Genomic DNA, 16,466 nt, shown 5'->3' with positions numbered 1-16,466 from the left:
AAAGCAAGATCTACAAGAGCATAAAGTGGACTTCATCAAAATTAAAACTTCTGAGAAAAACACTTCAGAGAATGAACTCTCAAAATGAACAAGAAAACAAACACCCCTATTTAAAAAACAACCAAAGAGAATACACAGATGGCAAATAAGCACATGAAAAGATGCTCATCATTTAGTCAATAGGGAAATACAAATTAAAACCACAGAGAATACTGGGACATACCTATGAGAGGGGCTAAACTTTAGAAACTACTAACACTAACAAGTGCTAGTGTGAATGTGGAGCAACTGGAACCCTCATACATTGCTGATGGGGTGCAGAATGGTATAGCCATTCAGGAAAACAGTTTGGCCATTTCTTATAAACATGCATTTTCCAAATGACCCAGCAGTCCCACCCCTGGGTATTTACCTTAGAGAAATGAAGTTATGGTCACACCAAAACCTGTACGTAAATATTTTAACACCTCTATTCATAATCACCAGAGTTGCAGACCACCCAACTGTTTTTCCAGTGGGTGAATGGATAAACAAACTGGTACATCCATACAACAGAACACTGCTTCATCAATAAGATAGCAGGAACTACTGATAATGCAACAACACAGATAGATCTCCAGGACATTATACTGAGGGAAAGAAGCCAGACTCAAGGCTACATCCTTTAAAAATTAAGCTGTGTGATTTCATATATACTGTATGATTCCGTTTATATGACATTCTGAAAAGATGAAACAGTGAAAAGATCAGGGGTTAGGGATGGGGAGGAGGTGACTACAGAGTGCAGCACAAGGGAGGTTTATTGGATCCATGGTTTTTTGGTATCATTGTGGCGGTTAAAGAAGTTGATAACATGTGTTAGAACAGTATGCCAAAAAAGAGTTAATTTTACTTTATGCAAGTTAAATAACACTTTAAAACATAATAGGACCTGGGACTTCCCTGGTGGTCCAGTGGTTAAGACTGCCTTCCAATTTGGGAGGTGTGGGTTCGATCCCTGGTTGGGGACCTAAGAATTCCAGTGCCTCGTGGCCAAAGAACCAAAACATAAAACAGAAGCAATATAGTAACAAATTCAATAAAGACTTTAAAAATGGTCTACATCAAAAAAAAAATCTTTAAAAAAAACAACGTAGTAGGACCTAAACGATTTATAAAAAGTAAAACCTTTGTATGCTTCAAGAAAGTAAGTATAGTCTTAGTATTGTTTTTCTGCTGAAAATGATGTAAAAGTGAATATGATGATCTGATTACAATGAAAAGACTTATTTACTTTGTTCCCTCCCTGGCAGTAGGAACTTAGTGTTGTGCCTGTTCTTCAGAAGCGTTTGACACCAGTTTCCTTTGCCCTTTATGGCTGTGTTCAGCATGTGGAGGACAGAAGCACCAGAGATTTGTACTTTCTGAATTCCCTTGCTAGTCCTCCTTCTCTTGGTCTGTATGTTTCTCCTTAAATTCTTCCCTGTGAAGACTGAAAATAACTATGGACCAGTTTTCCTTCCCTTTTTCATGTGTGAGATAGGTTTCTTTGAGACTGGATTTAAGGTAGCTACTTTATCCTGTTAGATAACTCCAGGTGGTCCCAATTTTTCCTCGCTTTTCTAATTTTTAAAAAAAGTGCACATATGTTTTTTAAATATCCTTTTTATTTTCAATCACTGTTATTTGCCCTCTACATATGTTCTCTTGGGGTTTCTTGACCGAAGGATTCTCCTTTTTCTCTGTGGCTGATGAGACCTTCTCATCCTACCTGAAACTTTGTCCTCTTTCTTTGCTGCTTGTGGCTGAGCTGGGTTTGTTTGTCTCAGGAATTCCCTGCACACTTTAACTGGAGTTGGCCCGCTGTGGTTTACAGTATGAGAGGCTGTGCTGGTTCTCCTAGCGAACTGGCCTCAGGCCTTTCCTGAATGGAACTAACAGAACTCTGTGGTCAGCAAAGTATTCCCCTCCCCCCCACCACCCCGCAACAGTATCTCCTCCTCTCATTCCCCCCATTACATCAAAGCTTTTGCATCCAAAAAGAACAAAACCAATTGTTCTGGGGACCTGGGATGACTCCTGTCCATTTTGCCTTTCCTTAGGAGGCCCTATTCAGATTGGGTAAATGGTCTGTAATCCAGGAGATCAGATTTTGCTTTATCAGCTATTTTTTTTTTAATCCAATGTAACGTTGAAAATCTACTGTCTTACACACTGAAAGAGAGGGTACGGTTGTTCATACGCTTGAATAATAATTGTTAGTTTTTAAATACAGGAATTTGATAGAATATGAAAAAGTTCTTGGGTATGTAAGACTCAGTTTTACTTTTTAGTTGAGCTTATTTTGATATTTGATATTCTAATTATACCTTTCATTATTACAACAGTTTAAAAAAAGTCTTTTTCTCCCTTTTGTAGGCAGTCATTATTTGTATCAAAAACAAAGAATTTGAAAAGGCTTCAAAAATTTTGAAAAAACATATGTCCAAGGACCCCACAACTCAGGTAAGTTTGATATATTTTTGCTCCCATGACCTAAATCCAGCTCATTGCCTTTTGTGGGGAAACAGGGAAAGGGTTCTCTGTCAGGAATGTTATCTAAATATTCGCCTTTAAACATTCAGCACCTTGAGCATGTTGCCTTTTATATCCAGAATAACTTACTGTTAGAATGGCTTTTCAAAAATTTGTTTGAAAATTTACATAAATCATTTACTTGCCCATTTCTGTCAGGTTTCTGACTGAACTTTAGTGATCAGCACTGGTATTAACACTTCTGACTTCACATAAACGCTGATCCTGCAGACTTGAGAATCTGCCTTGGTGAGGACTTAACTCCTCTATTTTCTGGTGTCAAAAGCTCTGTTGGTACCCTGCTATTATTTTTTTTCCTTTATAAATATAAATTTTCAGTTTTTGAAAAGGTAATACACATATGTAATACAACATTCGAAAGGTACAACAAAAGAGCTTAGTGAAAATTCTCTCATGTCTGACTCAGCCGTCTCGTTCCTCTCCTTAGAGGCAACCAATGTTTTTTTCTTTTATTCTTAACAGAGATATTCTGTGCATATGCAAGCAAATAAGTATGCATGTGTGTATATATACAGACATACACATATATCCATTCTTCCTGTTCTTCCCATATACATATGTGAGCATATTCTACACACTAATTTGAGCATTTTGTAAATTGCTTTTTTCCCTTAATATATCTTGGAGATCTTTTTATATTAGTACATAGGGAGCTTTTCATCCTTTTTGGTTTTCTTTTTTGGAAGTTTAAAAATCTTTATGTAAAAGTATAAAGGTACTTTAGATCCTAAGTTCTTCATCCTTTTTTTTTTTATAGCTACATAGTAACCTACTGTGGCTGATCAGTAATTTTTCGACCTGTTCTACATTGTGGTAGGCTTCCCTTCTTATATGTGTACCAGTGGTATTCATTGACAGCATTGTGAAAGTTCTGATGGCATTGTTTTAACTCATCATCATTGAATTTTTACTGGAGTTTTTCTTTCTCACGTTGCAAAAATTGGTCCTTTGTGTAGAAGCTGAGAAATGATCTCCTGAACATTATCCGTGAAAAGAACTTGGCCCACCCTGTTATCCAGAACTTTTCCTACGAAACCTTCCAGCAGAAGATGCTGCGCTTCCTGGAGAGTCACCTGGATGATGCAGAGCCCTACCTCCTCACGGTGGGGCTTGGCCTTCTCTTCCCATAACTGTGATGTAGCCTGGAGGATGTGTAGGCAATTAGAAAAGGACAGCTCTTTTTAAAGTGAAAAGAGTAAATGTGTAGAAAAAACTGAATTATATGTGCTATCTTTCTTAATTAAATTCCTTAAATATTCAGAAGCAGAGATCCTGGCAGAGGCAAATGCAACATTCCTTGTTTCCCTCACCTCCCATTTTTACTTCCTCTATGTGTGATTCATCTGTGTGGTTAAAGTAGGAGAACATTCAATTACAATTGATGGCGGTTCTCAAAGGAGATGAAATCTGAGTTAAGTTTGGGAGAGGAAGAGTGGTTTGATAGATGTGGTATGATGGGGTTGTTAACAGGAAGGAGGCATAACTGGAGAAAAGTGTGACTGGAGTATGATTAGCAAGAGAGGCCAAATGAAGACATACTTTAACTGGATCAAAGGGATAAGCACAAAGAATGGATGCAGTGAGGCTCAAGACAGCACAGGGAAGAATTAGAACCTAGTCTGTCATAGAAGGTGGACCATGAACTGAGTGAGAGGGTTTTTTTTTTTAAACAAGGATTTTGAGAGTGTTCAAATTATCCTAGTTCCTAACAGTAGATCTGCAAGGCCCATATCAGGATAGTGTCAGTGATCCTAGCAATCATTTGGCAACTCTCAAAATTATTTGTAAAGCAGATAGTTTGGAGTGTTCAAGGAGCAAGTGTCAGGATACTTGAGCCGGCCTAGGAACCCTTCCTTCATATTCAGGTAACTGGAAAATAACCTGTCACTGTTTCTGTTGAGAACAGAATTCTCAGCTCTTAAGATACCACTCCTTACAGACATGCGATCTAAAATGGAATGACACTGGACTGACTGGAAATGTGTAAAACTTCAGTCTGAGGGTGACAGAGGAGCAGCTGGAGTTAGAGTAAGATTGGCCTACTCAGGGCTTCATGTGGTACAAGTAAGGATTTTCAAAGAGTTGTTAATAGGCAAAACATTTGTGGAAACAGAGTCATGAAAAATTCTATACAAAACTAAAAGACATTAATGTAGACATCAGTCATCCCTAAGTTTCAAAAAAGAGAAGATCTGACTTTTGCATATGACCCCAAAGGTCTATTAGGTATTCAGAAACTAAATTAGGGATGAGATTGGAAGGATAGAAGAGGAGATACAAAGTAAAATCATTTAAGTATTTGTTGTCCAAAATAACCTTTCGGAATTCTTGTAACGTCAAGATGCTTTTAGCACCACTCAGATTGAGTTCTCCTTTAGTACAGAAAACTGTGAGCCATTTTTTGAGGGAAGGAAGGGAGGAAGAAATTTGGGATAATTCTTGTAAGTTCTTTCCCTTTTTATGTCCTCCTCTAGTCTATGCCTAAATTGGATTTGTAAGTGAACATGCTTGCATATTGAGTATGTTCATGGTGAAAGAAGCAGAGTTAATGAAATTCTGTGACTTCCTCTTCCTCACGACATCTTTCCTTTCCCAGATGGCCAAAAAGGCTTTGAAATCTGAGTCTTCCACCTCAACCACAGTGAAGGAAGGTAAACAGCCAGCACCAGAGCCTGTGGAAAAGCCACTCAGAGAACCTGCCAGGTGAGAGAGATGCCCTTTTGTGATGTTGGCTGAAACACTGGGGTGATGTGTGGGAAGCACAGTCATCTTCTTCGAGCAGGATTAGTGGTTTGACCTCTTAACATGTTACTGGGTTACTCGTAGAAGGCACTGTGGGATATACAGAGCACATCCTGGGAAGATGGGAATATTGAAAACGGGATGTCAGATCCTTGACAGAAGTTCCTGACTGGCTATTCCTCAAAAGTTCTTTCCTTCTGTTTCTCTCTCCTTGCCTCACCTGTATCTACTCAGCACTTCCCTGTTGATACCTTATCTCTTAATGCAGTGTTCAAGCTTGTGAATCAGATTCCCAGGACCAGTTAACAAAGCAGAGGCCACACGTTTAGATGTCTTTGGGGGCCCAGTAGGAGATGTAAAGGAGCAAAGTGGGTCTAGGATAATACAGTTGAGAGCATGGGACTGGGACACAGAAAGGGCATGCTTTCGAGCTTCGTGTGATTGTTGCTATGTGAGATGTCCAAAGATGTCCAAACTTCAGTTCAAATTTTTATGTGAGACGTCCAAAAAAATTTTTTTGAGATTTCCCAATTTTTGAATGTTGGCGGTTAGTCCAATTAAAAAAAAAAAAAAAACTTGAATAGCTTAGACAAGACACGTCTGCCAGCTGGGTTTGGCCTGCAGGCTGCCAGTTTGCCCTCTCCTAACAGTTTTTACTTAAAACGTCCAAATGATAGATGAACTTTATTTTGAAAAGGCAGTTTCTCATTGTTCCAAGACTGTGTGGCACTATTCTCACTCTGAGAATTCTCAAGATCCCATTTATAAGTGCATTGTAGGAGAAAGAGGGCAGAATGGAGACCAGTCTTTTACTTCTGTCACATGAGGGTTGGACTAGGACAGCTGGAAGAAGAGTTTAGACTTCAAGGTGAGATTGCTGGATTATCAGTTGCTTGTCCAGATGGACTTGTAGTTGTTAGGCACTACACAGAGTTCTTGCATTGTGGAAAGCACCGCTTTAGTCCATGCAGACTAATGGGTTAGACAGCACACAGGCTGAAGAGGTCTCTGGAGGGAGTATCATTGGCCCTAGTTCCTTTAGGGTTCTCTTACTTGAAGTTTAAGCTCCATAGTGCAACTTACATATCATATTTAAAGCCTCTGCTTAACACACTTATAAATGGAAGCTTTTATAAATAAAGCTTGTATCACGCACCCTCTCTGTTTTTTTTTTTAAATAAAGAGTTCTCAACGTGAGGAATTTCTAATTTGAAGCTTCCCACTTTGAAAAAGTTGTGGCTGCTTGGACAAGCATCCACAATGGTGAAACTGATCTCTGTTATGTTTGTATTATTTGTAGGCAGCTACAGAACACTCCAACCACCATTGGAATTATGGCTCTGAAAGCAGCTTTCAAGACTCTGTCCAGTGCACAAGATTCTGAGGCAGCCTTCTCAAAACTGGACCAGAAAGATATGGTATTTCCTAATAAAGTGTGCCCACCATCACCAGCCCTCAAAAACAAGAGACCGAGAAAAGATGAAAACGAAAGTTCAGCCCCTGCTGAGGGTGAGGGTGGCTCTGAACTGCAGCCCAAGAACAAGCGCATGACAATAAGCAGATTGGTTTTGGAGGAGGACAGCCAGAGCACTGAGCCGAGCGCAGGCCTCGACTCCTCCCAGGAAGTCATTCCTGCTTCACCATCCAAGCCCACCATCCTCAACCAACCCCTCCCTGGGGAGAAGAATCCCAAGTATGAAGACCTTCTTTGTAGAAGTTTGGGGGCTGGTTGGTGGTCCTGGTTATGCCTGGTATTGCTTCCGGGAATGAAGTAACTTTCAGCTAAGTTATTCACCACCAAGGCTTGCTCAGACTGCTAGAATGTGACTCAGGGTGGGGAGTGACGTCGTAGCCATCCTGCCAGTTCTGATGCCCCGCATGTGGGCTTCCAGGCATTGCACTAGGCAGGAGTGAGGGTGAAAGGGTGTCCGAGCCTCCTACTCACCGCTGCTTCCATTTTTAGCAAACTTCTGAGTGCCCTGACTACTAAATATTAGTCTTGTTTGTTAAAGGAAGTTTGTTCGAATTGGGCCACGTTATACTTTGATCCTTAAAAGAGATCTATGAATATTTATAGTTTTGCACGTTCTATGAGTATTTGAGACTTGGCAAATTCAGTAATTACTAATCTCTCACATTCTGCTAGGTTCCGTGGGGCAGTGGTTAGAATGCTTTCATTTTGCTCCCCATCATGACCCCCAACCTGGCTTTCAGTTTTGCTACCCTTTGTGCCCTCTTGTGGATCCTTCCTCTAGGCAAACTGTTCTGCTTGCTCTCCCTGGAACCCTGTTTCTACTACTGTACTCTTCTTGCTGCCTCTCATTCCCCACATTCGGACTATCATTCCTCCACCATTGCTTGTCAGAATCCCATCTGTCTTTCAAAGAGAAGAGAAGCTGATGTTGACTAAATACTTTCTGCAGGCCAAGCACTTTCACGTATTACCTTACTGAATATCTACACTCCTCACTCTGTGAGTGATTTACTAGCCCCACTTTATAGGTGAGGAAGGTTCAGAAAAGTTACTAACTTAACCTGAAGTCACACAGATAAAAAATAGCAAAATTGGGCTTTGGGATTTTTAATCCCAGTCTTGACACAAAAGCCCATGGCCTGTATGCCACGTACACCAAGCTGCCTCTTAAAACTCTGCCTCCTCCATAAATTTCCCCTGGTCACCCTGCTGTAAGTGATCACCTCACTGATCTCCCAAGGTCATTGCCATCTCTACTACTGCTCTCTGTTACAGCTGTTTGGGGACCTGTGCCCTGGCATGCTTGTGCTGGGTGCCCTGTAGGGCTGTGGCCTCTGATACATGATTTATACTCGGGCACAAATCTGCACTATATGCACCACTTCCTGCATTTGGAAGTGAGTGAGTCATTGGCTGGGCAGGCAGATGCAGTCAGCACACTATTACTCTCATTTGATACCTGATCTCCTCTACCCCTCACAGCAATTCTATGAACTATAAGTATTGCTCCCATGAACAGACAAGGAAACTGGAGAGAGTGCATGATTACAGTGGTTTTATAAATGGGAGACTCTGTGAAGGTTTCAGACATATTCACCTCTCTCATGTGTCAAGGGTATGAAGTATGATGGGTACTCTCAAGCAGAGGTTGGCAAATTATGGCCCCTTGGCTAAATCCACCTGCTGCCTGTTTTTGTAAATAAAGTTTATTGGAACACAGCCACACCCATGAATTATGTATTGTCTGTGGCTGCTTTTGATGCTACGTTGAGTTGAGTAGTTGCAACAAAGACAGTAAGGCTTGCAAAGCTGAAGGTACTACTGGCCCTTTACCAAAAAAAGGGATCCTATGACCCCGGCTCTAAACGAAGCGTATGTGAGGTGCCTTGGGAGCTGCAGGGAAGAAGAGCTGGGCCTGGGGCAGCAGAGTTGTGGGTGGAGCAACCTTGCAGAGGAGCAAGTGTTGAGCTGGCCTTGAAGAATGAGTAGGAGGTCATCCAGCAGTATTGGGAGGTCGGTTCTAGGAAACAGGAGCCTCTTGAATTACAGCACGAGAAAGCCTGGTATGAGCAGGAAAATGTCATGTAGTCTGTATGGCAGAATACAGGACACAGAGAGGATGAAGGGAGAAAAGTCTGGATGGGTAGATGGGCCAGATTTTGAGTTCCTATTATATTCTATCAGGCAGAGGTTCTCAGGGGGGCTTCATATCACAATTACCTGTGCAGTGTTTAAAAAATATATATTCCCAGGCTCCTGTCTACTGAATTAGAAGGGACAGGGGAGTGTTCTCTAATCTGCTTTGCTAACTGTGCCCCAGATAAGTCTAATACACCTAATCAGAAAGCCTCTGAGCAGACACCACTGAGGGCTTTTGAACAGACACTGAGGGAAAGGAGAAGAGGAGGGTGGCTGGAGACTGCTGCCCGGTGAGCAGTCAGGATCCAGGGGAAGCTGGGCCAGTGGAATCGGAGGAGGGGAAGGCAGGATTAGGGTCTATCACCTAGACGGCAGGGCCACCACTACTAGATTTTTATATCCCCCACAGCACAGAACTAGTGCTTACTAGATAGTTTATTAACCAAACAAAGTAACAGTTCTTGGTTCTTGCAATTTAAGGGGCCACATGCAAAACTTCTATAAAAGGCTAGCAAAGGGGGTAAACATTTTAGGCTTTGTGTCTCTGTTGCATATCCTTCTGTTTTGTTTTGTTTTTTTTTACAACCTTTGGAAAATGTAAAAACCATTCTTAGTTCAAGGGCTATACAAAAACCAGAAGCCACAGGCTGTAGTTGCCAACCCCTCTAGACCACTAAGTTTTAACTTCACCAGTTAGGAGCGCAGTGAGCCAGGAAGTGACCCAGCTTGCCCGCACGGCCACCTAACAGTTAAGATGAGGACCGAGGTCTCAGCCCCTTCCACAACATGAGAAGTTAAGAAATACCAAAATGTTTATACACGTAATAAATGCTGAGTTCAGAGGAGGAGCAGAAAGTTACCAAGTGATCTGCAAAGATTGTCTGCAGGAAGAGTGAATAGCCACTTAGGTGAAAATGATGGACCCTGAGGTTAAAATCAGTTTTTATCCCAGGACTTGGATAAATAGATGGAAAACTTAAACTGTAATGCTGTCTGACCTGTATTTATGAATAGTAATTGACACAGCTAATATCCTGAGAAGGAAAATCCTCGTGTAATTTTTTTTTTTTTTTTTTACTTTGTCTCAAGCAAATCAGTTATTCTTAGAAATAACCCTTTGGGGGATATGATCCAATTTAAAATAAATAAAAGTAAAGAGTCCACCATTTGTCCCAGCCACTTAGGTAACTGCATAGAAAACTCATGGAACTCAAGGAATTTTTTCCAAGTTTATGCACTTATTAAGCAAACTGCTTTCATTACTCATTTGCAAAATACCCAGACAGCCTTAAAAATAAATTTTTTTTATAGCGGGGAAGGAAACAGCACTTTGTCTCTACTCTCTTGGTCAGGTTTTTCGGTGACTTTGATCTATGTAAATTCTTCAAAACTTAGTTCAGATACTTTCCATGTTTGTTTTGTAAAGGATGTTATAATTCTGAGGTCAGATTTGTGCTATGTTCTGTAAGAGTGACTATAATTTTCATTTATTTAATAACTTGGGTTTTGGATTATTTTTCAGGTTTGGGACTGTTTTTGGTTGCACCCAAGTACTCAAAATTTCATGTTCACAGGAATGATTCTTGTTTGCTTACTATTCTAACCTTTGATGGTATAAGTCCTTTACAGCTCTTTGATAATCTCATTATTAGTTTAGCTAGTATCTCTCCAGCTTCTATGAGGGTGTGTGTTACTGTGCCCGGTGTTTGGAGTAGACAAATGAGGATATGGTCCCTGCCGTCAAGGTGCTTATGGTTAAGGGTATGTCGTGATATGGTTGTGTAATAAAGTGGAAGCACTATTGTAAGGGCAGAGGAGCAGGGGCTTTTTGTATGTGTTGGGCAGGCTTCATTGAGAATGATGGCCTTGAAAGATGGGCAGGACTTCACCTGGCAGGGAAGGGAATCCCAAGGAGAGAGAACAGCAAATAGAGAGGCAGGAAAGCACAGAACTTATAGGAGGAAGCAGGAGCAGAGGGCAGTGTGGGTGTTGGTGGGGACAGGAGGAACTGATGAGAAATTGATGGGCCAGGCTGCATGATCTTGATTCCCCCATATGGGCATTTAAGCTTCACTGTTTAGGCAGTGAGGAGCCATCACTTAATAGAGGAGAGATGTGATAATTTTAGGATGATTGTTCAGGTGGCTTTGGAAGGGGAAGGGGCTAGGGGGGAGAGACTCCAGTTAAGAGGCTAGTGTAATACTGGTGAAAGGAATTGGACCATGGGCTTGGACTAGGGGAATGGGGAGGGAAAGGAGAACAGTCCAGAGATAGGAATAGAGCATGTCTGTGATGGAGGGGAAGGAGTTTGCAGCTCTAGGTTAGAAGAATGCTGAAATCTGTAATAGAGTCCAAACCAAACAAACAAACAAACAACAGGAAAATGAACAGATTGTTGAGGGGGATGGTGATGTATCCAGTGCTGAGTGTGAGAGATGGTCCTGCAACCTGGGGGATGTTGACATGGAGAGGCCTGGCCAGGTCAAGATTTGGGAGTTGTGTGTAGGTGAATCTCGAATGTGGTCACAGCAGAACAGGGAGGAATACAAGGCCACGAGTAGAGCTAAGGACAGAGTATGGGATGACCTGGGATGACTTTGTTTTACACCTTGTCCTCTCGCTGATGTTCCCTCAGAGTACCCAAAGGCAAGTGGAACAACTCTAATGGGGTTGAAGAAAAAGAGACTTGGGTAGAAGAGGACGAACTGTTTCAAGTTCAGGGTAAGCCAGATGATTCTCATTGGTCTCTCCTTGACACTTGCTGAAGTGTAGGTGCATGTTACTGTCACATCAGTGTTCCAGAAATTGCTTGTCTCCAAACTAGAAAAAGTTTAAAAGTTCCTCATTGTGATTCATGAGGAATCAGTTTTATGTCTTTTCGCATTAAACAATGGAGACTATCAAAGCAATGCTTTATATTTAAAGAAAACTCCCGGTTTGGTTTACTAAATCCTATATTTAATTGTAGTTGATGTTCTTCCTAAGGTTTTTTAATTAGAAAAGGTAGAAGTGGTCATTCCTTACATATCTTACTTAAGTAAATAATCTCTTACCAGTTTCTATATATAAGTGTTTTTTTCTAAGATGAGAAACTTTACTTTTCCTTAATTAACATTGAACTTCATAGTATTTGCATTAGGATCTCTTCCACCACATATTTTGCACTCTGATGGAAATATATACATGCTAAACCTTAGTTTTGGAGATTCTGAAGACTTTTGTAACACAGCAGCAACAGTAATCCTTTGCCAGCCTCAAAGGTTTTGCCCTTAAAAATTACCTTTCATTGGCAAAAACATAGTTGGCAAAATCAAGATTACACAGAAAATGGGAGAAGTAACAATAAAAGTGGCATTAAATATTTTAAAAACAGGATATAAAAGTTCTAGAAAACATCCACTTCTGATGCAGTCCAGATTTGTCAGTTTCAGAAATCGGCTTCTACTATATTATGAAATACTTCATAATTTAAAAATAATGTGCTCCTGTAAGTATCCCTTTTCCTGAGTCACCTTTCTTCACTCTTCAGGAAGCATTACTGGGACAGTGGCGTCTGCTGAGGCAGACACTGTAGCAAGTTTCACATTTATGCAACTTTGCCTTTTCTTGCAGCTTTTTAACTGGCTCTTGTTGGCTTGAGATGCCATGTCCATTATACTTGTATACCCTACTGTAGCCCTCTGGTCCTTTAAAATATTATCTTGGTCCCTGTTTTTGAGGCCTGATCTATTTCCATAGGATGAGAGGGTAGAGTTTGACCAGATCTCACATGGTCTGTTGGAGTGGGAAGCAATAATTATTACCCCGTTCTTTTTGTTTGAAGAATTGAGCCAAATTTTTAAAAAATGTATTTATTTTATTTATTTATTTTTGGCTATGTTGGGTCTTTGTTGCTGTGTGCGGGCTTTCTCTAGTTGTGGCGAGTGGGGGCTACTCTTTGTTGCAGTGCGCGGGCTTCTCATTGTGGTGGCTTCTCTTGTTGCGGAGCACGGGCTCTAGGCGCACGGGCTTCAGTAGTTGTGGCTCATGGGCTCAGTAGTTGTGGCTCATGGGCTCTAGAGCGCAGGCTCAATAGTTGTGGTGCATGGGCTTAGTTGCTCCGCAGCATGTGGGATCTTCCCGGACCAGGGCTCGAACCCATGTCCCCTGCATTGGCAGGTGGATTCTCAACCACTGCGCCATCAGGGAAGCCCCCATATTTTATTTATATCTAACAATCAGGGATTTGGAAATTCAAAAACAGTAAAACTGTGTTATTTCAAAGCAGTAATTAACAAGGGGTTATGAGCAGAAATTATATATATACACACACACACTCAAATATGTGTGTATATATACACACATAAATACATATATATATTACATACACATGCATATGTATATATATGCGTGTGTATATATATATTAGGATTTTAAATACCACAGTTCCTCAGTAAGTTTAGAAAATGATAGTGGTTTTACTAAAGAGCCTGAAATCCATGATTAACCAACATTTATTGAATGCCTGATTGTAAAGTATTTGTTTTGTACAGATTCTCATGGACTGAAATGATTGGTATCTTGCAAGCAGAGGACAAAACCAAATTATCCTTTAGTGATGTCCTTTCTTTTCTCAAAGTTTGTAAAATTTGAATCAAGTTTTCCCTTTGGGGATGCTCTATGTCTTTTTCTTGTGGTTTGTGCCGAGAAAGGTAAGCTCTGAAATGAGTCTACTTTTAATGTTTTCCAGCAGCACCAGATGAAGAGAGTACAACCAATATAACAAGAAAGCAGGTAATTTTAAATTCTCTTTTCTGGTTGTGTAGGCACAAGAGAGAGAAAATAAGTACCCACGTCTCACAGGCATAGACTACCCATGCACCTGGTAAAAAATTTTATTTGTAATTTTCAGATAATCCAAACTAAGTTAAATATTTACTCTCTGGAAGAAAAATCTAGGTGGTCAGAAAGCTGATGCATTTCCTAACCATGAACAACACACGTTTGAAATTTTGAATGCAGAAATGGTTATCAGTTGAGGATGAAATGGCAGGACATGAAAATTAGGAAATGTCCAAATCCATGGTGTTAACTTATATTCTATATCATGTTTTAAAAGTATAAATCCTTCCTTTGGGTTCAGATCATTCTCCTAGGATTGAGTTTACCTCTTTACTATATGAAAATATAAATAAGTGGAAAGACAGGTTGTGATAAATCCTTTGCTTTTTTGTTTTTTTTTGCAGAAGTGGACTGTAGAGGAAAGCGAGTGGGTCAAGGCTGGAGTGCAGAAGTACGGGGAAGGAAACTGGGCCGCCATTTCTAAAAACTACCCATTTGTTAACCGAACAGCTGTGATGATTAAGGATCGCTGGCGGACCATGAAAAGACTTGGCATGAACTGAAACAGGCCTTCATTTCCACAGAATTCACAGGAGCATGGTTCCTAATAATAGCCCCTGGTAGTCTGCTGTTTCTTTCAGAAGCTGGGCTGGGATGAGAATTTTGGGCATCTTCCTCCCATGTGGGGGAGGTCCCAGTTCCACTTCATCACAGTTGGAGATCATGGAGCTGAGAAACAAAGCCAAGTCCACCCCATGTCCTTGACAGAGATGACAGGCACATAGCTTGTACAGTGCCAGAATACCATTAGTATTTCCCTTCTTTAGTGGTTTGCTTGAATTTAAATCCCTGGTAATCAGTAGAACCTTCTCCTAGGAAATGGTGGAGTCTGTTAGGAGTCACTTTTGACTCCATGACCTGTTAAAACCAGCAACATGAGCATTATTTGGAGCAAACTTGTTCCAGGTAAAGCTTTGGCCTTCTGATGCACATGCAAAGGAAATTCATCTGTCATGAACCCAGGTTGATGAGAGACCAGTCCTGGTGGAATCAGAGTCCCTTTAAAAACTGTTTAGCCAGTTGTGACATCAACTCCTAGACGTGACTGCCTTGGCATTTGCTCTATTTGCTGGGCTATGTAGGCAGGTTTAACCTCCACTTCTCACGTGGTTGAACCAGTGTGTTTTTTGGTAAAATGGTGATTGTAGATAAGCTTAGCCCCTCTCCCCATCCTCTCTTCCCAATTCCCTTCTTTATGCTGGACTTTTAAAGCTTAAAAAAATCCTGATTGAGTATAAATGCCTAATTCCATTCTTTGTGAAATGGTTGCTTCCGCCTGATTCCCTAATTGTGCTGTGTTAGTGTCTTGCACTGGAATTCAACATTCCCTTCTCCTTTTGTACTGTGTTGTGCTTGCTGTCTCTCAGACATCCTTAAAGACTGTCTTTTTAGGAAAAAAGAATTTCAGTAAAGTGTTTTCTGTAATTTTTTAAAAATGAGAACTAATTATTGTCCATAACTTGTAGCATTCTTCATTAAAGTCTTGCTTCTCTCAAATTTAAGTAGCTGTTTAATTGCAGCTGAAAAGACGGAGGTAGCAAAATGTTGAACAAGCTTTGCTAAACCATATTGTCCATGTTAAGAAGCTGATGTCAAACTGTATTGGATGTTCTAATCCTTGGAAGCTGTGCCATACAGAGATGTGAAAGTTTCCCCTTAATTTGTCCATTTCCTCATATAACGTACCTCCGGGGACAAAAGAATTCCTTTTTTCTCACTTTTGAGTGAGTGAAAGGCAAGATGTAAAGAAATGCTAAAGTTTAAAAATTCATCCTGTAGTTGAAATTTGTAAACTTTGTACAGCTTTATTACCTATTAACTACGTGTTTGGGGGTTGGGTACTGCTGTTTTTCTAGCAATTAACCCCAAATGAAACTACAGTGAGAAGGCAAGAACTTGATCTCCACTCGATCTGGTTGTAGCTACTTGTGATCTCCCCTCCAAACCAAGCTTTAGGATCCAGAAGCTTTTTACCTTCAACTCTCACACTGTTAGATGGTGCTCTCCAGGTAGAAGAATGACACTGTGATACATTTAAGGAAGCAAAATATCCTAATCGTGTTTCTCAAAATTTGAGACATGCATAGATCCATTAACATTTTTTAACATAACTTCGATGCTATCTTTATTATAATGTTATAAAATGTGTACAGACATAAAACTCTGCCTACGGTTTCTATAGAACTATACAACTTACCATGAACTGATGACTGTTTTGCTGAATCTAAGTCACTGCTCACCACATGAGTAGTGCTAGGACTGTGGCAGTGGTGGGACTCTGGTGGGGATGCCTGTGCCACTATGTACTGAGAAATGATCCCACTCTCTCCCACCTTCACCTTAGTGAGACTGCTGCAGAGCCACTGTGCCTCCAGACTGCTGTGATGTCATCTGGCCTTTGCTGGAACTGAACACAATTATGAAGTGTGTTCTTCATAACATAACACATAGCTTGTGACAGTTAAAGTATTATTACCACTTGGAGTCACTGTGATGCCTTCTGAAGCAATACTTGGTTAGAAGGTACTCATGCTGTTTTAAGATTATGGCTGAGATAAAAACATTTAGACGCTGTCAGAACTCAGAGACTGACAGACACACTGTCCTGATGGGTAAGAGTGTGAGGCCCACTCAGGGCCCCAGCTGTGCCAGCTGT

General features: G+C 40.7%; 1 protein-coding gene across 2 annotated transcripts in view; it reads left to right on the top strand.

Annotated features, from left to right (window-relative positions):
• TERF2 (telomeric repeat binding factor 2) overlaps positions 1 to 15,307 on the top strand; it is a 36,032-nt gene extending 20,725 nt beyond the window's left edge. Inside the window, exons 5-11 of one of the 2 annotated variants that reach the window (XM_059904845.1) lie at positions 2,398 to 2,484; positions 3,531 to 3,677; positions 5,171 to 5,277; positions 6,617 to 7,009; positions 11,565 to 11,650; positions 13,662 to 13,702; positions 14,155 to 15,307. In XM_059904845.1, the coding sequence (XP_059760828.1) occupies positions 2,398 to 2,484; positions 3,531 to 3,677; positions 5,171 to 5,277; positions 6,617 to 7,009; positions 11,565 to 11,650; positions 13,662 to 13,702; positions 14,155 to 14,313 (1,020 nt within the window). In that variant the 3' untranslated portion in view covers positions 14,314 to 15,307. Of the gene's footprint in view, positions 1 to 2,397; positions 2,485 to 3,530; positions 3,678 to 5,170; positions 5,278 to 6,616; positions 7,010 to 11,564; positions 11,651 to 13,658; positions 13,703 to 14,154 lie in introns of both variants that reach the window. The other variant, XM_059904844.1, reaches the window with a different exon arrangement.
• The last annotated feature ends 1,159 nt before the right edge of the window (positions 15,308 to 16,466 follow it).

This window comes from Balaenoptera ricei, chromosome 19 (assembly GCF_028023285.1).
Source record: "Balaenoptera ricei isolate mBalRic1 chromosome 19, mBalRic1.hap2, whole genome shotgun sequence".
Lineage (NCBI taxonomy): Eukaryota > Metazoa > Chordata > Mammalia > Artiodactyla > Balaenopteridae > Balaenoptera > Balaenoptera ricei.
Note: the sequence above shows the minus strand (reverse complement) of the source record. Positions and strands in the feature narration are given on the sequence as shown.